This window comes from Eucyclogobius newberryi, unplaced genomic scaffold (assembly GCF_026437365.1).
Source record: "Eucyclogobius newberryi isolate DKJ021-1_F unplaced genomic scaffold, fEucNew1.0.hap1 SCAF_2, whole genome shotgun sequence".
Taxonomy (NCBI): Eukaryota; Metazoa; Chordata; class Actinopteri; order Gobiiformes; family Gobiidae; genus Eucyclogobius; species Eucyclogobius newberryi.
Genome location: NW_027315834.1, coordinates 31,351,604 through 31,376,317, shown reverse-complemented (window position 1 = coordinate 31,376,317; position 24,714 = coordinate 31,351,604). Strand labels below are relative to the sequence as shown.

General features: G+C 41.0%; 1 protein-coding gene across 1 annotated transcript in view; it reads left to right on the top strand.

Annotated features, from left to right (window-relative positions):
• The window catches only part of LOC140368131 (protein phosphatase 1H-like), a 28,002-nt gene extending 5,454 nt beyond the window's left edge, over positions 1–22,548 (top strand). Inside the window, exons 2-10 of the mRNA XM_072455029.1 lie at positions 9,032–9,221; positions 10,541–10,924; positions 12,033–12,145; positions 13,225–13,309; positions 13,898–14,016; positions 16,903–16,966; positions 19,971–20,078; positions 21,438–21,589; positions 21,904–22,548. Coding sequence (XP_072311130.1) covers positions 9,032–9,221; positions 10,541–10,924; positions 12,033–12,145; positions 13,225–13,309; positions 13,898–14,016; positions 16,903–16,966; positions 19,971–20,078; positions 21,438–21,589; positions 21,904–22,051 — 1,363 coding nt within the window. The 3' untranslated portion in view covers positions 22,052–22,548. The remainder of the gene's footprint in view (positions 1–9,031; positions 9,222–10,540; positions 10,925–12,032; positions 12,146–13,224; positions 13,310–13,897; positions 14,017–16,902; positions 16,967–19,970; positions 20,079–21,437; positions 21,590–21,903) is intronic.
• Positions 22,549–24,714: the final 2,166 nt, after the last annotated feature.

The window sequence follows — 24,714 nt, the reverse complement described above, 5'->3', positions numbered from 1 at the left end:
TCTGGTACACCTCTAGTACACCTCTGGTACACCTCTAGTACACCTCTGGTACATCTCTAGTACACCTCTGGTACACCTCTAGTACACCTCTGGTACACCTCTGGTACACCTCTGGTACACCTCTAGTACACCTCTGGTACACCTCTAGTACACCTCTGGTACACCTCTAGTACACCTCTGGTACACCTCTAGTACACCTCTGGTACACCTCTGGTACACCTCTAGTACACCTCTGGTACACCTCTAGTACACCTCTGGTACACCTCTAGTACACCTCTGGTACACCTCTAGTACACCTCTGGTACACCTCTAGTACACCTCTGGTACACCTCTGGTACACCTCTAGTACACCTCTGGTACACCTCTAGTACACCTCTGGTACACCTCTGGTACACCTCTAGTACACCTCTGGTACACCTCTAGTACACCTCTGGTACACCTCTAGTACACCTCTGGTACACCTCTGGTACACTAGTGTCCTGCCAACAGAACCACCGCGTCCTGGTGCCCACTGTGAGACAACAGATCTGTGCTCTTAGGCCCGTGGAGGATCCAAGTAGGCTTTTGGGTCATCAAATATCACTTATCTTATTTTATTTACTCTTTTATCACATGGTGGTATACTCTACACCTTTTTCAAATAAAACTTCTGTGTTTTTGTAGATAATGAACCACAACAACAGGAACAAAACCATTGCTTTGATATGCTTGTACCTTGACAAAATGTCACCAGTCGAATACTTCCGCACGCTCATACCTTTGTACAAGGAACCTGCAGTGTAGAGAAAATACAACACTTTTCATGTTAATGATATGTTTTCTATGGAAATGCATGAGATGCATTTATCTCTGGAACACTACAGTCACAGAGTGTGTGCACGTGCAGAGGACTGTGTAGTATTAACATGAACCTACTACTACAACTCTATGTATTACGCTACTATGTCAGCATCAGCATCTGCCCCGCCCACAGCACTGGATGTGGCAGTTCTATCTGAGCTCTTGCATGTCCTCTGTAGTAGTTTAAGCACCTATCATTATTAACTATATGCAGTGGTAAATATCTATTAAGAGTGTTTCTGTGGGTGCATTCATAGGGTTTCTCAGTGTAGTTAGTTTCAGTGTTAAGATCAAGAGGAAGCAGTAACAGCAGTAGTTGTTTCATGGTCATGAAGAGTAATATTTTCTACCATGTTGATAGAAAATGTTTATCCGAATCAGCCAAATGCACTCCCACTATCAGAGTTTTTCCCACTTAAAACTCTGACTGTTTGTCGATTCACTCCACTTGCATTCATGGGTTCTGTTTCCTGAAAATACCACAAATTATGATGGTGAATTATTAAAGTCCTGCTGTTTATGTTGCATATTTGTGCAGCAGATTACACCCTGTCTTTGCAGCACACAATGCATTCTGCGCTAAATGCTATGGAGAATTTTGATCAAACCCAATCCCCCGCCAGATATTTAAACATCTACGTTTTTGCGTCAAGGGTCGAACTTTAGCGCGTCTTGCCAGTGTAGCCTTTAGCGGCTACAGTAAGTATGTGTGGTGGCTGGGTGTCCACTGACCAGGCACATTTAGGCTCTTCCCCCGCACAAAGAACGTGAACTCAATGTCACAATTACATTTACGACCAATCAGTTAAGAGCGGGCTAGAGCGAGAGCCAAAGCTGAAGAGTAAAAAACAGCTGATGATGTACAGAACTTTACAGTGTTTCTCAGCCTGGTTTCCCCTACCACTAAATGCACGGATAATAGGAGTGGCTATCATGGTTAAATATTAAATTAATAATAAATACAAATAAAATAGGATTAATCTTCTTGTACCCAGACCCTAATAATGTTTTGCTCCTGCCGTGCAGCTTGTTCATTGTAAAGAATCTGAACTCTAGTGTTGGCAAAAAGGCATAGCAGCCTCTTTGGGACTAGTGTGGATAATGAGTTCAACTTCCTCTGTAATTAAAAACCATGATGTCATCATGAAAAAAAAAATAATAATCTTAAAACGTGGCAGGTAAAAGTGTCAGTTTGTGCCTCATGCTAATTTCGAGGTTGTGTCCGTGGATAAGGCACCTCGAAAATGGGGCTTTCCACTAAATAAAATAAATAAATAAAGAAAATAAAGAAAATAAAGAAAATAAAGAAAATAAAGAAATAAAGAAATAAGATTAAAAATAAATAAATATTAAAAACAGTAATAATTACGGTAATAATGTGATCGACTGTGACAGGAAAGTCCTCCGTCTTAAAGGAAGGACATGTAGCCTGCAGCTTCCTGTGCCGTTAAAATCACAACTAGACCTACAGTAGGCGCAGCGCCTCAACCTACAGGAGCTGCAGAGGCCAAACGAACTCTGATTCATGATCGGCGCAGGGGTTGTTCAGCTCAGAAAGAGGCATTTTAGTCATGTCATGTTTATGCATTTTTAAATCAAAATTGTTCATACCCTCCAATAAGGAGTTCATAGGTTCGATTCCTGCCCTGGTCAGACCAACATCACATGATCTCTCTGGGTGGAGTCTGAATGTCCTCCCCGTGTTACCCTGGGTTCTCTCCGGGTTCTTTGGCTTCCTCCCACCGTCCAAACACATGCACGTGTTGGATAAATTGACAACTGTAAATTGTCCCTTGTGAGAGTGAATAGTTGTGCAGTGTTAACCCTGCAACGAGCTGGCCCCTGTCCTTGGTGAACCCCGCCTTAAGCTACGTACAGACCGCCGCGGCCTAATCGCGCCCGACGCAGAATTTGAGCGTGTGTACATTTGAAAGGTTTGCGCACCGGACGCACGCTATTTGTGGCTGGGGCGCGCTTGAGCTCTCTGCGCACATGCGCAGTAGAGGTGTTGTCGCATGAGCAGTGGAGTTGTTGACGGTGTGGCCTTTCATTGTCTAAAATGGCGGATATCGAGAGTGTTGTTTTCACATATTTGGTTTTCAAAACCCTCACACGGAGGCGCCGGTCTCTGTTTTCCACCGTGAATACATCGTACAGCTCCTTTCTCCCACAAACAGCCACAATCAATCGTTCGTCTGCCATTGTTGACGAGCAAGGAAAAAGTGGCGCATCTTGGGGAATTCCACGGGAAATACCGGAAATGCGAGGGGCAATACGTACGAACGTACGTCACTGGAGCGTCAGCTCTGATTGGCTGCTGCGGCTGCTGCTACGCTTCAGCTGCCAGAGACCTCAACATATCTGAACGCGTCGCATAGCCGCTTTCGTCGCCCCGGCTGCCTGATACGCGCGCTCAAAGCGTCGAGAGCGTAAAAAAACGCACCAATCGCGCCGCGAAAACGAAGAAATCGTGCCGCGGATAACGCACTACGTGCTCGATGCGCATTTACCATAGACTTTGAATGTAAACTGGACGCTTCGGCCGCGGCGGCGTGGACGGGCCTTAAGGCCCAAAGTCACTGGGATAGGCTCCAGTCACCCACGACCCCTAATGGGAACAAACAGTAGAAAATAAAATGAATAATCACACTGAAAATGTGGATTGATGTGAATTGTTTCATTTATAATTCCTGTAGATTACAGAATGTCTTTATGAAATGACCTGACTGTTAAGACAACACATCTTTGGTCCCGCTTCTGCCCTTGTACGCATGCATTCAGCGCCTTTGATGCTCTCCGTGTCACCATAGTGCTCTGCCAAATAATTATCACATCCTCACGGGCCCGAGAGTGCTGTGGAGGACAGACAGACAAAGAGGGCATTAGACGTGTGACAATGGATGGGGAAATTGGATTTTGTTCCAAATGGGGAGGAAGCTAATTGTGCAAAAATGAACTAAAAATGTGATTGCCAGCAACTCAAATTGTCATCATTCTTTGTGTAAACGGTGAAATGAGGACACACACAAGAGCACCAGCTGCACCTTTTTATCCAACACAGCCCATAATATTCAAATGTATTGAGAATAAGGCATTAAAAAAGGCAAATTGAGATGTTTCGTTCTCACATTTTATTCAGCTAGTTGTTGAGAGCAGATTAGGAGGGCAGGACAAAGCTTTTCGTATATCATTGTGGGCTGCTGTGTCAGAGTGCTTTATGGCTGTAATCAGCGGGCATTTTCAGCGGCGGTAATGGGGCACTGGCAGAGCACTCGTGCAGAGCACTCGGCTGGATCAGAGCTGAGGGAAAGGAGCGTAATGTGGGGAGGACCTGATGCCCAGAGAAGGGTGGGACTGGGAGTCGTGTTTCTGTTAGTTTAATGGGATCTGCTGCTCAAAAGCCTTGTGTTGTCCAAGTTATCTATAGGAACAGCATTGCAAGGTAGTTTGAGTTATTGAAAGATCTATAATGGCAGATTCCTACAAAGTATTGCAACATTATGATTACCGTATTTCTAGACTATAAGTTGCACCTTTTTTCATAGTTTTGGCCAGGGTGGGACTTATTTATACTTATATACTCCGGAGCGACTTTGTTATTTTCACACTTGCAACCGCATTTCATACTCCAGTGCGACTTCTATATGTTTTTTCTTCTCTATTATGCATTTTTTGGCTGGTGTGACTTATACTCCTTATAGTACGGGAAATACGGTATATGGTTTCAATGCAGTTTTTTAATGAACGATTAGAACTTAGAAATGCCTTTCACAAGATTAAACTAAACAACTAGACTACAGACTAACCTAAACTTCTGCATAATAAGGCTATGGAGACATTTGTTTGTTACAAAGCTCTGCAACAAGTTATTGGATTAATCGCAACTACCGGTAACCGATTATTGAAATAACTGTAAACTAATTGAGTAATCGAATAATCCTTAACTTGTTTATACCGTACATAGGTTCCAAGATATGCCATGAGCTGAGAAAATACGTTTTATGACTGAAATTGAGCCGCAATTTAACTGAAAACGACGTGGGAAATGTGTAAGTTTAATGTACTTGATGAAAACACTCAAATGTGCTCCACCAGATCCTCAAACGCGTCACTTCAGCTTCATCTGGGTCAAATCGAGTACAAATCTTTTCATCTTTTGGCCTTCTAAACACCAGATAGATAAGCAAAATGATGCAGCTCTAGTACAACCCAAATAATTACTGCCTTGGCTAATTGCAAAAGTTGCTGTTTCATTGCATCTAGCTCCAATGAATGTCAATCCAGTCATTTAATGTGTGTTTTATGAGACCGAACTGCACACTGTTCAAAATGTCTCTCAGTTTTTTCATTGTTATTGTTTATGTAATGACAGAAAGTGGTAGAAAAGCTGGTCTTATTTGCTAATTTGCCAGTCCTAGCATCTTCCAGACGTCGGTCCTCTGAGTTTGTCTCTGACCGATTCTCCCCAACTGAGCTTTGTCAAGTCAAAACGGTTGTACGACTTTGAAACGGGCTTGGGCTGCTGCTGCGTTGTGTCAGATCAAAGCAAACACATTTTAGAACATGCTGTGGAGTTGTGACTGACAGGACCTCGTGTATCTCCACAGGTTATGAAAGAGACGCTGTGATCTGTTGAAAAGTGTGATCCGACTCAAGTCTTTCTCCTCTATTATTACAAGCAAATAGAATATGTTTTTCTCTTTCTTAAAATATAAGATAAGATAAGATAATCCTTTATTGTCCACACATGGGGAAATGTTGGTACAACGCAGTAGATACAGAGGGAAGGACAGATAACTTATAGGAAGTTTCAATAAAAAAAATAATAAAAAAAACACTCTTAATAGAAGAACTCTTATTAACAAAACAAAACAAAACAAAAAACTCTTATTAACAAAACTCCTCTCATATCTTAATAGGGAATAGAGGGGGGAAAAAAAGATAAAGATAATAAAATAAAGTAAAGTAAAAATAGCTAGCATAAGACTAAATCATACTAATACTAATGGTAAGTAAATGCTCTTATTTACATCAGTTATATGCACATGATTATGGCCTTAATTGCTTGTGAGTATGACAGTAATTGCACATGAATATGATGGTATTGCACATGATTATGTGAGTCAAGTATGTCTGTGTATTGCACGTGTTCAGGGCTGTTGAAGTTCTAATAGTTTTGGTATTTAAAGGGGAAAAAACAAAACAAAACGCAGGTTGTCTGTATAATTTGTGTGCAATTAGTCAATACATCTCATAGAAACCTCTAGTAAATGTCTATTCTTCCCTAATGGATGCATGACTCAGATCTTTAAGAGCAAATCAATGAGACCTTTTACACAGACTGTCCTTTTGCTTGCTTTTATCTGCTTGATTATGTAGCACTTTGAGATTTGCCTGATAATGTAAAGTGTGTTATGAACAGAATGAATTATTAACGATCCATTATTCTGATCGACAAATGTATTGTTTTTATGCTGTTTTTTAATGCAATTTGCAAACATATTTCGAATGTTGTAATCCCTCTTCTGTCGTCCAGTTTTGTCCAGTTGACAGAATTTTCATTTCTTTTGCTATTTTAAATGCGTTGATCACATTATCCCATTGTTATTTGAAATGATCAGAATCAGAATAAGAATGAGAAAGGGTTTCTTGCCATTGTCAATGAACAGAATTCACAAACATAGTTAACTTGTCTTGGTGATTCGGTGCAACATAAAACAATGAACAATGAATAAGTCAGAAAGAGAAACAATTTAAATCTGCTATGGATAAAAATAACAATAAGCTATTGGATAAAAAATAAGAATAAAAATAAAAAATAAGCTTACAAAGTACACAAATTTACAGTTGAGTTTACATATGTAGTGCAAAAAATTACACAAATACACAAGTTCATTTACAAAATTAGATATCTCCAGTTTGTCGGTGTAATCCCTCATTCGTCCAGGCGTGTTCCATAGTAGAAAAAGCTTCAGTTGTAGTCATCTGGACTCAGTTTGAAAAATAGACGTTTCGACTCTCATCCAAGAGTCATTGTCAATAAAAGAATTTAGATCGAGAACTCCGATATTAATACTGTTCTGTGGTAAGACCCGCCCATTGGGAGGAGCCTTCCTGAAGTAGAAAGAGTTGTTTGTTTCAACAGAAACTCCCCCCTTGTATCTAGCGAGCTAGCCTATTCAGAATTTTAATGGGCTATTAGAATCCTCTTTGTCTTTGTGAGACCCTGGCTCAACCACCCTGAGTACCTGATTAGCATCTACATGTCCTGGTCCTGGTCCTCTACCTTTCCAGGGGTTCAGTATCCCATTATAAATAACAGGAAGATTGAATCTTAGCCCTCCATTCCTGTTTAAAGAAGGTCTTTCTTTTTTAATAAAAATAGCTTCCTTGACTCCTCTTTCAAACCATCTTTTCTCCCTGCTTAAAACCTTCACCTCACCGTCTTCAAACGAGTGATTAGAGGCTTCAAGATGGAGATGCACAGCGCTCTGAGGTCCTGAACTAGTATTTCTTCTGTGCTGATAAAGCCTCTTGTGTAGAGGCTGTTTAGTCTCACCTATGTACCGTTCTTTACAGCTTTCTTCACTGCATTGGATCGAATAAACTACATTGCTCTGTTTTTGAGTCGGCAACTTGTCCTTAGGGTGAACCAGTTTTTGTCTTAAAGTGTTTCCTGGTTTAAAATAAACAGGGACTTCGTGTTGTCTAAAAATTCTCTGCAGTTTTTCCGACAGGCCAGACACATAAGGGATAGAGACACCCTTCCTTCTCTGTTCAGTTTCCCTTTTGTCCTGCTTCTTGGTTCTCTTCACTCTGTTGAGAGCCCAAGCGGGGTAACCACAGGCTGAGAGGGCATTTCGGACATGTTTTTCCTCTTTCTTCTTGCCCTCTGAGCTGGTGGGCACACCTTGAGCTCTGTGTTGTAAGGTTCTGATCACTCCTAGCTTGTGCTGTAGTGGGTGGTTGGAACCAAAGAGCAGATACTGGTCCGTGTGTGTAGGTTTCCTATATACTTCTATTTGGAGTTTCCCGTCCTCTCCTCTGATCGTGGTCTCCAGTTTGCAAACGTGTCAATGTTTTCGAGAATAATTGAACGATTGATCAAGGAGGAATTGAAATATATTTGCACTGCACTAAAATAGATTTTGAGCTTTTGAAAACACCTCTATACAAATACAAATACAAATATCAAGCATTCAACGTTTTTCTTTCTTTTTTTTTTTTTTTACACGCATCTGTTTTTGCGAATACACTCTTCAGAACAAGTGTATCTCTGAAGTGTCTGTCAAGATGACACAGGTTCATATTGTGCACACAGCGTTCAGTCTTCATGGCTGCATGTGTCTTTTCTTATCTAACTGGGCCTAATGAGCTTCTGCAGCAGACAGAGAAAGTGCCCAGAACACAGCCCACAGTCTGAGGCTATAAATACACCTGCCAGTCTCCTCTCGGCTCTCACACTCACCTCAGGGTTTGTAGGCTACATCTACATCTACAGATATTAAAATGTGTTACTATGTGTTACTGAGTCGAGACACTGACGGGGAATAGGAAACTATCTTAAATTTAGAGATATCAATGTAAAACCTCTTGTGTAGTTTACGCACATAAAGGTAAGAAAATATATTACATCATGTCACGTTTTCATGTAAAAATAGGCATTGAATATGAAAAACATACTACATTAAAACAATTTTGGATATCTTTATATATTTTGGTTAAAACTTGAATATATCAGGTTTAGACTTAGATACAAAACAAAGCCTTCAGGATGATTCTGCAAAATGTTGGTTTGTGTATGTGCTACGTTAACAGGTGATCTATATGAGAAATCAATGGACTTAAGATGGTTAAATTAGATTATGAAATATCTTATCTTATCTGTATCAATGTACAGATTGTACATTGAGCAAATTGACTTGAGAAAATAAAAAAGTGTCAAATGTATTGAAACTAAAAAAATGTTTTACTAAATATGCAAAATATAATAAAAGCCTGGAATGATGTGTGGCTGTACCCATCAAAACAAAAAGCAGGGAGCAATCTTGAACAAAAATAAATGGACTACACAAAATAAAATAAAATCAAAACAAAAAGCAATCACAATTGATTATTCTCACAGCTGTGCTTGAAATAAGTTTGATTTCCCACGTTTTACCCCCATAATACTTTCCGTATGTTCCTGCAGGGTAATCAACGCTGGAAAGAGTGCCCTGAACGAGGACCAGGCTTGCTGTGAGGTGGTGGTGGCCCGCAGACGTCCCATGAGCTACTGCCCCCCCTCCACCCCGAGCAGGACCCCCACAGCCAAGAGGCGCAACTCTCTGCCCAACGGAGAGAACCTGGCACTGCGCGTGGACTATGGCCGAATGGGAGAGGTATGAAATTAAACATAAAGGAAGGTTTAAGGTTCAATTTGCTAATAAAATACAACCGCATTTTGAAGCCATGGGGTGGGATCAGCTCAATCCATTCAGATGCTAATCAGGTACTCATCCGTGATGAGGGCAGCCAGCTAACAACAGGATGTCTATGATCCATTACAGGGCTGTTAGGCTGACAAAGAAGGTTAATTCCAGGGGAAACTTAGACAGGACTATTGTCAGGAGATTCTGCCTGGTGGGCAGGACTTATGCAGCTCAGAGTAGGTTATATATATCCGAGTTCTCAGGTCCACAGATGGAGAATGCCTTTGGATGAATGTTGGAACGTCTTTGTCAGAACTGATTCGTTTTCTTCAATAGATAAAGTGATATAAACGTTCAACTCCAAAAGGTCAGAAATATAATATAACAGTATTATGTGAGTCATTGCGTCTCCAAGGTTTCTCTCTTCTTAGGTGAGTCACACTATTATATTAGGAGCATTTGTCATTCCCTTTAGTCTGTTTTTGATTCACCTGTCAAATTATGTCCAACAAAGTAAATGACAGTGGGTTTAAAACAGGACAAATATTGAATATTTTGGGTGCTGCAAATACAAAACAGTATATATCCGCGCAAAATATGAATAGGCATTTAATTTTGTTGTATTGACATCACTTTGTCTTTACCACAGTTTGACGTTTAATTTTGTATTTAGTTAAGTTGTGAAGCCTAGTTTGTTGCCCTGTACAGCTTATGTGTAGGTCTGTCATAATAATTACAATATTGACTTATTGTTCAATAAATTAGAGCTGAAACAATATTTTTTGGAGCTCATTCTTACATTTTATTATCGTTATTATTTTGCAGTACAGTAATATTTTAGCTGTAGAGTTTCATACATGACTTGGCCCATTATAGATACTGAATAAATACAAACATTTTTCATTCAGCTATGTATTTGTTGCAGCTCATTATCTTTTAAACAATATTGTACATAAAAAGGGTTTACTATGAATATCCTTCTATAAGGTTATTGTATCAATGCCATAGAGTAGATTCAATATTATCATGCATCATGATACGTTCTGTAGCAGTATTTTGCCCTTCAAAATGTTTTAGTGTTACAGACAGGAAAATATTGTGTTGCAGCGCAAACCACATCTAGAGCCATTTTTTTTAAACAACAATCAAATGGTAAACGTTCCATTCCATTTCAGTTGGTTGAAATGTTTTCTGGTAGAATAGACTTTGGTGAATTGCCGATCGAATGGACTTACTCCGTGAGAAACCGTATTATTAAGTTCTTTGTTTGTGATTTTATATTCGTGCAGGACAATGAGGGCCTGGTGTACCACTACTGGGCCTTGTTTGATGGTCACGCTGGCTCAGGAGCAGCAGTGGTAGCATCCAGACTGCTGCAGCACCACATCGCCTGTCAGCTCCAGGCCGTCATCGAAATCCTCAGAAATGTAGCCTCCCCACCTCCCACTATTCTGGGGGAGGAGCCTGAGAACAACCCTTACCTCCAGGGAACCACGGCGGGACCCCAGCGGCCCACGCTGACCCGGGCCGCTTCGCTTCGGGGCGCAGCGGGAGCCCCAGGAACACCCGGGTCCCCCTCCAACACCCCACCTCCACCGAGGTTCTTCAGTGAGAAGAAAGTCCTGCATGAGAGTCTGGTCATAGGAGCCATCGAGAATGCCTTCAAAGAGATGGTGAGACGGACAAATGAACGGCATGAAAATAGAAACACATGAACTCTTCACGTTTTGTTGAAATCTCAAGTTACCAGGAGTCCAGGCCCGCTTTTTAGCTCCATTTAAAGACCAGTGTGGAACATTTTAAAATATAGTTGTAGTTACATAGAGACAAAGGCATACTAGCACAACAGAGGTTAGTTTAGTTGTGCAGCAAATGACAATTAATGTGCACAAGGTTTACTTACAATGGCAAACCTTTAATAACCTTTTTAATTACACAAAGCCATTCGAAACAACCTCAAAACAACCTCACCTCTGGAAGATAATACAAGTAATTTAAGCATGTTCCAATGTCGTTTCTAACCATAATAGTGTCAATTTAGGATGATTTTTATCCATCTATTTGTATATTATTGTCATGGGCATATTTCACAAAAAATCCATTCCCTACACTGCTAAGCTGCACAAATACCACTAGATGGCAACAGGCAATAGGAGATTTCCCTTAAAATGCCTTTCTGCTCCCTTCATTCTCCCTCAGAGCCTCATCTAAAACACTTCACCATCAAGCGTAATGGTAAAGTGTGTGGAGCGTCTAAAAGAGTTCTCCTGTGGCGAAACAACAACATGTAAAAAAAAAAAACAATCATTGGATTTCCTACAAGGGTGGCAGATAACTCGCTGCATGTTTCAACCGGCAGTTTAATTGACTTTTGCAAAAATGTTCCGAGTGAAAGGTCCTTTTTCATTTCATTCAGCAGTCATTCATTAAACATAGTTGCAGAGTAATCAGTGTAATGCAGTAGGAGATTTAAGGACATTAGTATGGTGAATTAGGTGTGTGAGAAAGAGGAAATAATAGCTTTTTAATACGTCACATCTGGACTGAAAGGAAACTGAGCCAACGAATGCTGGAAATCATCGTGACTTGCGGTGCGATCCAGTTTTCCCCCATGACTATGCAGTGTTTACAGCGCAGTGAGTGATGGCGACACAGAACAGTGCTATACAAAAGTACTTCTCAAATCTGAACACGCCCGACTGCAAACGACGAGTACTTGCTCTTACCTTATGCTCTACACGACTGGTTCAATGTTGTTTTGGTCTGTTTTTCCATTCTCAGGACGCACAGATTGAAAGAGAGAGACACGTGTTTAACATCACAGGAGGCTGCACCGCGCTCACCGTGGTTTATCTCCTCGGCAAACTCTACGTGGGGAATGCAGGAGACGGCAGGTGGGCGCTTTTCTGTGTTTCATCCGTCAAAAGAAAGTCTAATTACACTGCAGGGAGCTTCAGAGTGCTCACAAACACGGGTTTGACCGCAAGCTGTTGGTTGAGGTAAAATGTATTTTTCTTTTAAGTTCCAACAGGTTTACACAGCGAGGTATACAGCACAACGTAAACTGGGATAAGAGATGTTTTTTTTTTTTTTTGTATTGATTTGTGTTATTGTGTTATTGTGTTAGTTTCGGGGTGCACAGTGGCAAAGGCGGTTAGCGCTCTTGCCTCCCAAGAAGGAGATCATGGGTTCGATTCCTGGACCAGACCAACATCACATGATCTCTCTGGGTGGAGTCTGCATGTTCTCCCCGTGTTACCGTGGGTTCTCTCCGGGTTCTCCAGCTCCTCCCACCGTCCAAAGACATGCATGTGTTAGGTAAAAATTGGTGACTCTAAATTGGCCCTAGTGAATGAATGTGAGAGTGAACTGTCTGTAATGTCTGTGTCTCTGTGTTGGCCCTGCGACAAGTTGGCCACTGTCCAGGGTGTACCCCGCCTAAGGCCCGAAGTCACTGGGATAGGCTCCAGTCACCCGCGACCCCGAAAGGGAACAAGCGGTAGAAAATGGATGGATGGATGGATGGATTTGTGTTATTTGTCGTGACTTGTTGCGTTGCTGGCAGTTGTGTGTCTGGTCATTTACTGTGGCAAATTGTATAGAGCAAAAAAGGATATACTAAATGATTTTACTACCAGACAAAAATTAGAAGTACCATATTTTCTGCACTGTAAGGCGCACTTAAAAAAGCCGCACTTAAAAGCATTTAATTTTCTCAAAAAACGATATGCTCTATATATGGATTAATTCTGGTTGTGCTTACTGACCTCAAAGCAATTTAGTGTGGTAGACGTTTTGTTTCGCTTAATGCGCCTTATTTTCATATATGAAAAATGATCTAAAATATTCATTGTCAGTGCGCCTTATAGTGCGGAAAATACGGTATATCATGTCTCAGTTCAGTATGACTGGATTATTTACTTAAGAAGAATAAAACATGGACTATCAAGAACCTAATTTGTTGTTTTTGCAGAGCAATCATCGTTAGAAACAACGAGATCATCCCCATGTCGACAGAGTTCACCCCTGAGACAGAGCGGCAGCGCCTTCAGTTCTTGGTGAGGACAAAACTTTGTCTATATTTTGTTCCAAAGCAATCTGCCTGTGGTGTCTTTTTATTGTGTGTTTACGAAGCAAATCTCAATCAGCCACTTTATATGCAGCTTTTTTTCCAAAGAGCAGTGCTACACAACAAAATCAATTAAAGGGAAAGAGGGAAATAGGTTTTATCGTTTAGTATTTGTACAAGAGAGAGAAAAGCAAGTGCGCAAGGTTCAAACGTACAATTCAGATTCATATTGTTTCACCGGTAACTACTTGAATACAATTTAGCCATGAGCAGTAAACTTCATATTCAGTGTGTCTTGTTTACCTGCATGTCCTTTGTGACGTTTGTTTGCTTTTTTGTTTTTTTCTATTAAACTGCAGAGTAAAATAATTTACATTTTGGCCTTTTATTAGTTGTTTTAGAATGGTTTTAATCAATGTAAAAGTAGAACGGTAATATTACTAATCAGTATTGGGATCAAACCTCACACTCAAATTTGAAAATGTACACCCCAGATCGCCCTAAAATGCCATCTAAAAGTCACCTACAGGTTAACAATCTCGTCTCCCTCCTTCACACTTGTTCCATGCCTGCGCAGGCTTTCATGCAGCCTCAACTGTTGGGAAACGAGTTCACACATCTGGAATTTCCCCGGAGAGTGCAGAGGAAAGAGGTGGGCAAGAGGATGCTGTACCGCGACTTCACCATGAACGGATGGTAAGACACGACCTCGCGCGACCTCGTCTTTTCACCCGCTTTCGCCGCACCCCGCATGCTATAAATTACACCTGTCAAACCGCGCGCCGCAACATCACAATCCGATCCATGAAATATTCAGACCTGCAGTATACGCGGTGGAGAGCCCAGCAGCAAAATAATTGGGGAGAAGGCAGAAGTTGGTGTGATATAATGATGGGGAGTGAATGGCAGTGGATGGATGCAGGGATGTTATGTGGTTTATAGGCACCATGCTGTTTGTCTGGGGCTACAGCAGGAGCCAGTAATGAGACCGCCTGACACACGCGGCACGGTGTACTGGCTCCTCTTTGTGCTTTGTGATATATATTTCAGCATAAGACAGGCGTCCCGAGAGGAGAGGGGCGCAGGCTCTACGTGTGGCACTGCGGCAAGTCTGACTATCATGTGTGGGACTGTTTGGAGATGTTTGTTTTTATGCAGGAGCAGTTTTTAACATTGTGGATATGTACGGGAGGAATAAACAACAATCCTTTTGGTTAGAACTTAAACGAATACTAACTGAAAACTTTATTTCAGGAGAATAACTTGCCCCCCTCCTACATAGACATGCATGATCAGTGTCCTTACATGTAAAGTGGTTTTGGACACAGAATAGATGCTGCTGGTCAGTCTGGGGAACATTCTCGCCCCTAGAACATGATCAGTCTCGTATGTAATGATGAGATAAATGTGAGCTTGTGACCAACATTCAATTGGGCAAATTACGTTTTACAAAGTATGGTACAATTTCGGTATAATCCCCCAGGGGTTCATTTAAAGCTGCAGTGCCCAGCTTTTCTTTCGGAAATTAGTATATTTCGTTCCCCGCTTAAGAAGTATTTTGTAGAAGCAGTACAGTGAAATCTGACCGCTTTGGAAGGGTTTCTTGGCTGTACCCTTTTGGATCTTTGTGTGCTTTTCAACTGAGTGATGTGGCGTATGAGCTCTTGTCTTGACTGGACAGCGACAAATAATTGCTATAAATTAAATATTGTAGCTTTGCTGTCTTTAAAAGTTATATTCCAAAGGAACTTTGGCCACTTTGGCCACACAACTCTTTCTGAATAACCATTTAAATGAATCTAATCCTTCCTTTACAACTACTAGAACTGCCAAACTGAAAAAGAGCATGTCCGTCATGTTTCATTATCATGTTTACACGAACACCAGGTTATCAGGTTATTGAAATGTCATATCCAGTACATCTGGTTGATTTATTTATTATCTAAACCATTTCTGATTGTTCACATGAGACAGTTTTGTCAAGGAAAATTATGTACAAAAGGACAAATTCTTTTAAACATTTAAAGTAAATAATAAAGTGCTTTGTCTTCCAAATACAACTGTTCTTAAATCCACGAATTACATGTCACCCGGGGCCTCATTTATAAAGCTTGCTTGCGTAGGGCGCCCTCTGCGCCATCCGTGGTATTTATAAAACCTCCACTAGGTGCAGGAATTTGCTTATCTCTGCATAAAGTGAGACCCCTCCACTTCTTGTTCTTCTTTGAGATCTTGCTCTTAAGTCTAACTATATTAAATAATAGGCTAAGGTGTGCTCGACTCAAGCGTGTGGACTCAATGAAGTCACTGGAGCGTTCACGTTCACAAGTTTTATACTGGCAGAATCAGAGCGTCTGAGAGAGCTTCATGTGTTTACATACTTTTGTGTTTAATCTGCACTATCTGCTGAAGGGAGGGCATCTGTGTCTCTCGTAGGCGCTCACAAACCCTCATTGCACTACTGCACAAGTACTAACAGGGCCAATCCTCATGCACATCTGATAAGAGTCGGAGCCGAATGAGAAAACAACTGTATCTGCAAAAATGTACCCTACCGCCTAAATATTCAGTGTAGGTTACTAAAACACTATTTAAATTCCTTTTAAGAGGGAGTCACTATTATTTGTATGTAAAAAAGGCTTCCGTGTGACTGCTGCTGCCGAGCGAGACTCCCTCTGTCCCTTGTGCCCCGGTCAAAACCCACTGATTATCGGCTCATGTAGTTAAATCTCATTCATAAGTCACTTTGCATGGCTCTTTTATGGCGTTTTGGAGGTGCAGATTCCAGCTGCAGGTGGATTGGGTGATGGAGAGCACACAGAGTATTTTATAGATCAGGAGTTGGCCTAGCTTATGAACTTCTTGTGGCCACTAGGACACACACATGCACATGCTCAGCAAAATTCCTATGTAATTTATTAATGGAGCCCCAAGTGTTAAGTAATAAGATTTGTCTTGTGCATTATTGTCTTATCTGATTATTCTAGTAAGGTGACCGTTTGAATGAGGACAAACTGAGTCATTGTCGCCTTGTACATGAAAAAAACATGTATATTCTACCACTTCCTCAGTTCAAAAAGGCAAAAGTACGGTAAGTCAAGTGTGCGATGCCTTTAGGTCACAGAGAGTTCACGCGTCACTCTCTCAGACTACAGAGGAGAGAGTGGTCAGGCAGAAGTGTTTGAAGTGTTTTGTAGATATGGATGAACTGACTGCTAACGCTCCATACGTCTGCAGCAGACAAGGAGGAGCGCTGTCACTTCAAAGCGCTGCCTTTTCAGAGCTCATAATCCCAATTGTGAACTTCTCTCCTTATTTTTGATATGTTTCCCTATGCAACTTCCTCTCACAGTAGGAAACTAAATGTAGAAATAACTGTATGCTTAAGTGTTTTCTCTTTTCCCAGGTTTGGTAATTGTTTTTGGCTTCTGGGTTCAAAATGAAAATTCATGAAACCACAGACTAAAAGAAAATGCCCATATCCCTTGCAAAAAATAACACACTTTTTCTTGTTGAGATTCTTCTATGACAGTTGCTTATGTCAAAAAAGATATATTCACCCCCTCTTCTTCTGACATGCAGGGCATACAAGACCATCGAGGATGAAGATCTCAAGTTCCCTCTGATATTTGGTGAAGGGAAAAAGGTAGGTCTGAGTCAACTACATTTCTTCCACATCTTGCACAACCCGGAGTCAACCTTCGCTGCCTTTATGTCGTTCAGTTTGACGTGTACATATGTGGTTCATGTCTGCCAAGCGCCAGTGTGAGTGGGCGAAGGCTCGCTCTGAGATGCATGCTGCCTTTGTGTGTTCAGTGTCAAAATCTATAGAAAAGTCCCATCTGCTTCCCTCCTCCACGCAGACACAGAACAGGCTGTAACACTGTGAAATCTGGGCTAAAGGTACATCGCCCCAAAAGTGTTAGCCGCCCCTCAGTCACTTACTAACAGGGAAGTGTTGTGAGTTACTCCTAGCCGCAGCTGCCCTGGGGTAGACTGACAGAAGCGTGGCCGCCAATCCGCGCCTAAATTCAGAGATGGTGGATTTATAGGTGCTAATGTCTGTATCAGAGATATCAGGGGATTTTGTTTTGACTCTTTATCTGTAACATTTCCATATACCGTATTTTCCAGACTATAAGTTGCACCTTTTTTCATAGTTTTGGCCGGGGTGCAACTTGTACTTTTATACTCACTATATTTATACTCGAGTTATATGTGATATTATTGTTATTTTCACACTTGCAACTGCATTTCATACTCCAGGTAAGGTAAGGTAACTTTATTTGTATCCGAGGGTAGATTTGGTTGCAGGTAAAAAAGAGTGGGCTGCTTACACACACATTGACAACATTAATGACATTGACAGAAAACGGACAGTGACATAACAGTGCTACTTATATATGTTTTTTGCTTCTCTATTATGCATTTTTTGGCTGGTGCGACTTATACTCCGGTGCAACTCATAGTCCGGAAAGTACGGTATACCGCAATTATATTTTTGTACAGTTTATTTATTCATATATTTTCTGTTTCTAATGTAAATACAAGAGCAATGAAGCTGAAGAGGTGGCTGCGTGTTTACATAACCATCAGGAAAGGAACAGCTAATTATATCCTTGAAAATACATTCTGTTATCAATTTTATGAAGCAAAAAGTGAATTTGTGACCGTCACTACAACTTCAATTCACTTCAACATGTGGGCTATAGATTTAGACAGTATTGATATCAGCAAATATCTGTTATTGCACACAACAGCTAGACGAATATCGATATCGGTACTGGACCACGCCTACTCTGGTTTGCAAAATCCTAAAATCCTCGAAAATAAAAACCTGCATTGTGCCGTATTATTAATATATCAACAAACATGAATCCGTGAGTGTAAATCCCTTTTGGCTTCAGTCTGCAGATGGGACTTAAGCTTAGGCCACTTCGAATAAATGACACCAATTCCTCTGCCTCTCTGTGGTGACTGGTTGTGTTTCATATTTCTGTGTGTGTTTGATGCACCAAAAAGACACAATCCAAACGTCAAGTCGCTTCTGCCCACACGCTGCGCCATCGCTGCCTCTCTGAATAGTGCGATAATTCTACGTCTGGGTTCAGTGAAAAGAAACGTGATAATGAAAAAGTAGAAATAAAGGAAAACCGCTGGGCTCAGAGGCGTGTGAACTTGTGCATGCAGAGGAGGGTAGTACATTTGCTCTTGTACATTAAACGTGAGTAATATGTACCAGTTCTCTTACTCGAGTTGGTTTACTATTGGCACTTTATGTTGATGATATGGTTTATGTTTTTTCTCATTTTTGTGATCTTTTTTTTTTCAGATTTTGTGCATTATTTATTATGTTCTTCCATTAACATTGACTTCAAATTATAAATCAGATGTTACTCTCTGACAGTTACTTACTTGGGTAGTTTGTTTACTCACATTTCTTGGAACATTTTGTAGTATTATTATTTTTGAAGTAACAGTAGTCTTACTCTTATTTAAGAAAAATGTGTGGCGAGTTTTAAACAACAGTGAGAATTTTGACTATTTCTGCAATATTGATGTTGTTTTTTTATGATAGAATTGTAAGAATCTTAACATGTGCATCACTCGGAATTGAGTTCTACACAATATCAATCTGGACAGGCTCTCGCCCACAGCAGTCGGGAAAAGGAGAAACATCATGATGAATATTTTAATCTGATTGGTCAAAGCGTCACAACAACAACAAGCTGGAAAATGAAACTGCTGTTAAATCCAGTCAGAGAAAAGCACAAACGTCTTCCACGTCCTCAAATACACAAAGCGCTTCAATGTGCACGTTTTCAAAAACTCAATAAAGAAAGTTCTAACCAATAGTTCTTAAATCTACTAAAATAGGTCAAAGTACATCTGTCAGCGTCGCCATGTTTGTTTAGGTTCGTCCTTTTGATTTCCGCCCAAACTACAATGCTGCGCTGTGATTGGTCCGTCACACAGCGGCCGAGCTTAAACCGAACAGGGTGAACCTGCCCAGATGGATTCTCAAGAGTTTGTAAAACAAATATTAAGAGAATTCATCTGGTGTGAGCCAGCTCACATCCATCTCCTCTTTTACTGTATATCAAACTGCACTAGCCTTCCTTGTACATACATTACACATACATACATGTGTAATCTACATTATGCACGTTTGTGCTGTCTGTAAAGCCCTTTGATAGACACTAAGCAGAACCTGGTTCTCTGCCAGCATGTGTCAGTGTTTCAGGGTGAAGGGCTGACACTGTGAAGCAGTGTGTTATATGGACTCAAGATGGTGTCCATATGCTCAGTAACAGTGAACAGGCACTGCAGTCTCACATACTACACTTTCACAAATATATGTATGCAAAATGTTTCTGATATATTTAAGACACTTTAACTTGTTAGTGGTTTGCCTCTCCTCAGACCTGACCTCTAAGTTTAATGCCATACTTTGGAACTTTCTAGCCTAGTCGATTACATCTTCATAGAGACAAGCAGGTGGTGTGCCCTCCACCATCAAACTTACAAAGTGCACTTTTAATTATTTTGGTTGTTCTTTATGGAGCTGTGTGTGTTGGTCTGCTGTGGTATGATCTGTATAAGCTCCTTAAAATAAGTCTAAATGAAGTTGCTTTTTTAATCCTCTGCAGGCACGAGTGTTGGCAACAATAGGAGTGACTCGAGGCCTCGGGGACCATGATCTTAAAGTTCACGACTCAAACATCTTCATTAAACCCTTCCTTTCATGTATACCTGAGGTAAGACATTTCTCAATAAAGCACAAGTTTTACAAGTTTTACTTCGAGGTTCTCTTGAGTTGTGTATGTATTTTTTAAGTTTACATGAAAACAGAATTGCTATCAGTAAGAATATTGTTATTGATTTGACTGATGTGAACCTGTGTATGAACATGTAGAAATATTTTTTTTTATATGGAAGGAGCCTCCATATAAACAAAATATGTCTTACAAATTTGTGTGGATTTCTTTTGTGGGTCATTTTTTCCTCTTCAATCTTATATGCACAATAGGCTAAACCCTCCATCTAGATACTCCTGACTAAGCCATGGAAAAGCACTTTGGGCGCTGCCTTTGAAAAGACATAAGGTATAAGAAGAGCTAGACTTGTAAATCAGTATTTCTGGAGTTATGACATGAATTGGCTGAACAGTTGGTAAGAGGCGTTTTCTCCCTCCCTCCCTCTTACTCATACTGTTCACCTCAATAACCTCTCCCGCTCTGAGCCGTTGCTAAAGGAGTATGTTTGTGTCTTTTGTCTGAAACGTCCCTGCGTGGTTTAGCCCCGGCGCTCACCTGTCTGTCTGCCTGCCACACTTTCATCTCCCTGTGTAGTTTCATCTTATAGCTGTGCGTTTTTCTCTCAAGAGTTTTGGCCTTGATCTTTAATTCATTCATACCCAAGTTCAGACTTGGTTCATGTTCGAGAGTTAACTTCATTCTTCAAGTGGAATAAGGAAACAACAGCTTGCATAACATCTTGAGACTGTTGCTGTGAGAACAATACTGTACTGAACTTTTGCCTCCTCCCACACTGGATAGTAGAATATATTATTATTGGTGAGGTGATATAGTGAGCCATAGCTCCCTGTCTAAACATGGGATGCAGTATGTATTCAAGAATATAAGAATACAAGAATATCCCACAAACCCCAAATTCTTTGAAGATAAAATAGTGTACAGAGAATATTGTCACCGACATGTCGCTCGGCAGGTCACTTATTATATGCCATGTTCAATTATATGGCCAATGTGATTGTATATATGAGTCAGTGGTGTTTAAAGGGAAGGATATGCAAGGAATTAGACATAAATCATTGATTATCATCAAGGGAAATTACTTGGACACACAAATCACATTATAAGATCAGCTTTTAATAACTAGGAGTGAACAGAATAGTAATCCTCTCTTCATAGTGATAGTAGTAGTTATTTAACTTAAACTTAATGTCTGGTAAATGATCTTAAGGAAATTGAGATTGAGCACAATACATTAAAAACGGTGCTGTTATTGTAATTCAGTTAGATACTGTATAAACATGATTATATGAATTGCCATTGACACCGATGCATTTTTAGAGTTTTGTCCTTGTTTTTTAGGTGAGGGTGTACAACTTGATGCAGTATGAGCACGGAGCGGACGATGTACTGGTGATGGGGACTGATGGCCTCTGGGACGTCTTGTCGAACCACGAGGTGGCTGAATCTGTCACTAACTTTCTGGCCAACTGTGACCCGGATGATCTGCACAGGTGAGATAAACATGTTAAGGCTTTAAGTGTGTGAGAACAATATGAGTAACTAAATTAGTCTTGACTGCTCCTATACAGATGCATAGTTATAATATGTTGAGTGTGTTAATTATTTTAGCAAACAAACCACTTACATAGATAACTTATGGATGATAGAGATTATGACATGTTACTTAGATTTATTAGGAATATTTAATCGTGTTAGTGTGCTAGTTAAATTACTTCTTACGGATCCAGTTTATTCCATGTTAAGTGTGAAAATGCGCTGTTTTAAGCCTGTTGAGTAGCATCATAGTTCTGTCTTCCCCCGTCAGATACACCATGGCAGGCCAGGACCTGGTGATGCGTGCCCGGGGGGTGCTGCGGGACAGAGGCTGGAGGATCACCAACGAGAGGCTGGGCTCTGGAGACGACATTTCGGTCTTCATTATCCCCCTCATGTATGGAAACCACCAGCACTGAACCGCCCTGAACCGCACTGAACCACATTGAACCACACTGAACCACACTGAACCGCACTGAACTGCCCTGAACTGCCCTGAACCACATTGAACCGCCCTGAACCGCACTGAACCGCACTGAACCACACTGAACCACATTGAACCACACTGAACCACCCTGAACCACCCTGCACCACACTGAACCACACTGAACCACACTGAACCACACTGAAACACACTGAACCGCCCTGAACCACACTGAACCACACTGAAACACACTGAACCACACTGAACCACACTGAACCACACTGAACCACACTGAAACACACTGAACCACACTGAACCGCACTGAACCACACTGAACCACACTGAACCACCCTGCACCACACTGAACCACCCTGAACCACACTGAACCGCACTGAACCACACTGAACCACACTGAAACACACTGAACCACACTGAACCACACTGAACCACACTGAACCGCACTGAACCACACTGAACCACACTGAACCACCCTGCACCACACTGAACCACACTGAACCACACTGAACCACACTGAACCGCACTGAACCACACTGAACCACCCTGCACCACACTGAACCACACTGAACCACACTGCACCACACTGAACCACCCTGAACCACACTGAACCACCCTGCACCACACTGAACCACACTGAACCACCCTGCACCACACTGAACCACCCTGAACCACACTGAACTGCCCTGAACCACATTGAACCGCCCTGAACCGCCCTGAACCACACTGAACCGGACTGAACCACTGAACCGCCTTGAACCGCCCTGAACCGCCCTGAACCGCCCTGAACCACACTGAAACACACTGAACCACACTGAAACACACTGAACCACACTGAAACACACTGAACCACACTGAACCACACTGAACCACACCTTCTTCTACTTTGGTGTTGAAGTTTGGTGTTTGGTTATTTATTTCTCTGCAGAAGTTTAGGAGGTCCAAAAACACATTTGGGGAACCACAACTACTGAAGTTCATAGCATGTTCTCAAACATACCCTTTTAAGAACCAACAACATTGGCTAATTGGGTGTAAATGGAACAAAAGCTGGTTTAACAAAAATACTACATGAACACTACTTTAATAATATGGCAGGATATATAAACCAGATAAATCCCCCCAAAAAGAGGAATTCAAAGGTGCTGTACCAGATTTTTACCACATTTGCTACATTTAAAAACACCACAGGGGCCCAAAGTGCTAGCATGTTAACATTGCACTTCCTGGTTCATGGAGGATAAAACGGCACACCGCTGTCTCATTTTGACTCTAAGAGCTGCTTTTACCATATATATGCACCGGTGAAAGCAAATTTCAGCCTTTTTCAATGGCCGCAGTACCCTAGACCAGTGGTTCTCAAACCGTAGGTACCACCAAAGAAAATATTTGGCTTTGCAAGTACCACCAGATCTAAATCAGGTCTATAACAGGACAATTTCAGGGCTAAATTGAGGATAAAACAGGAATACACCATTGTTACAGTCGTTTTAACTAAGAAATTACTCAAGGAAGAGCAGAAATGTATGGAAAAAATTTAATAAAAATGACAGAAACACAAGAACCACGCACCACCTAAAGGACCTGCCGTACCACAGTTTGAGAAACGCCGCCCTAGACAACATTGCCTAATATTGCCCAGAAATCTAATCTGCAGAGAAATAAACAGGACGAAGTGAACGTGCTGTAAAATACTGAGCCTCTCTCCCAAACCCTTTTCCCTAAATGTCCTTAATGTACAGCAACCCTGTTTCTATTCTATTCTGTAACACCTCTAAACCGTTACGAAGATGGAAACGCTTGTACCTCCAACAGTGACAATGTGTTACTAATCGTATATAACTGTTCTTCTAAAGGCAAAAAAATACTGCACTGAATTGCATGACATTTGAAAGGGCATGTGTCGAGAACAAGCTCAGACGGTGATTAGTTTATGGCAGCGGTGACTGACAGGAGAGCTGCTCCCGGAACGGTTCTTTACATTTCATCTCACTCACTCATTATTCTATAGGTTTTTGTTGGAAAGGAGACGGTTGTCATTTTAGTATAGACAATAAACTGTTCAGTATGGTGAAGTTCTGTAAGGCCAAAGTAGAGACACCAAAAGTTTACAACGTGGAAAAGGCAAGGAAAGTCCAGGCTTTCTTGCATTATGTAGGTTAAAACAATGTGTTTAGTAGCAATAGAACCTTCATATCTACATTTGTATTTCTATTTTAAATCTGCACTTCACATGCCGTATTTTTCGCACTATAAGGCGCACCGGGATTATAAGGCGCACAGTCAATGAATGGTCTGTTTCCGATCATTTTTTCATATATAAGCGAAACAAAATCACACAAAATCACTTCGAGGTCAATAAGCGCGACCAAAATTAATCCATATATAAGGCACACTGGATTATAAGAAAATCAAAGGCTTTTAAGTGTGCCTTATAGTGCGGAAAATACGGTACATAATTACATCTATGACAGCCTCAGATCAAGAGGTTAACCCAGATCAGGCATTTACAAGGTGGTATAATCCTTGTATTTTGGCATCACAAAGCTGGCAACTGATTCTAAAATGACAAATCCTTAAATTATAAATATTTAAATCAGAATCAGCGCATTTGGGTGACACTGACACTGTTCATCCTCTGCA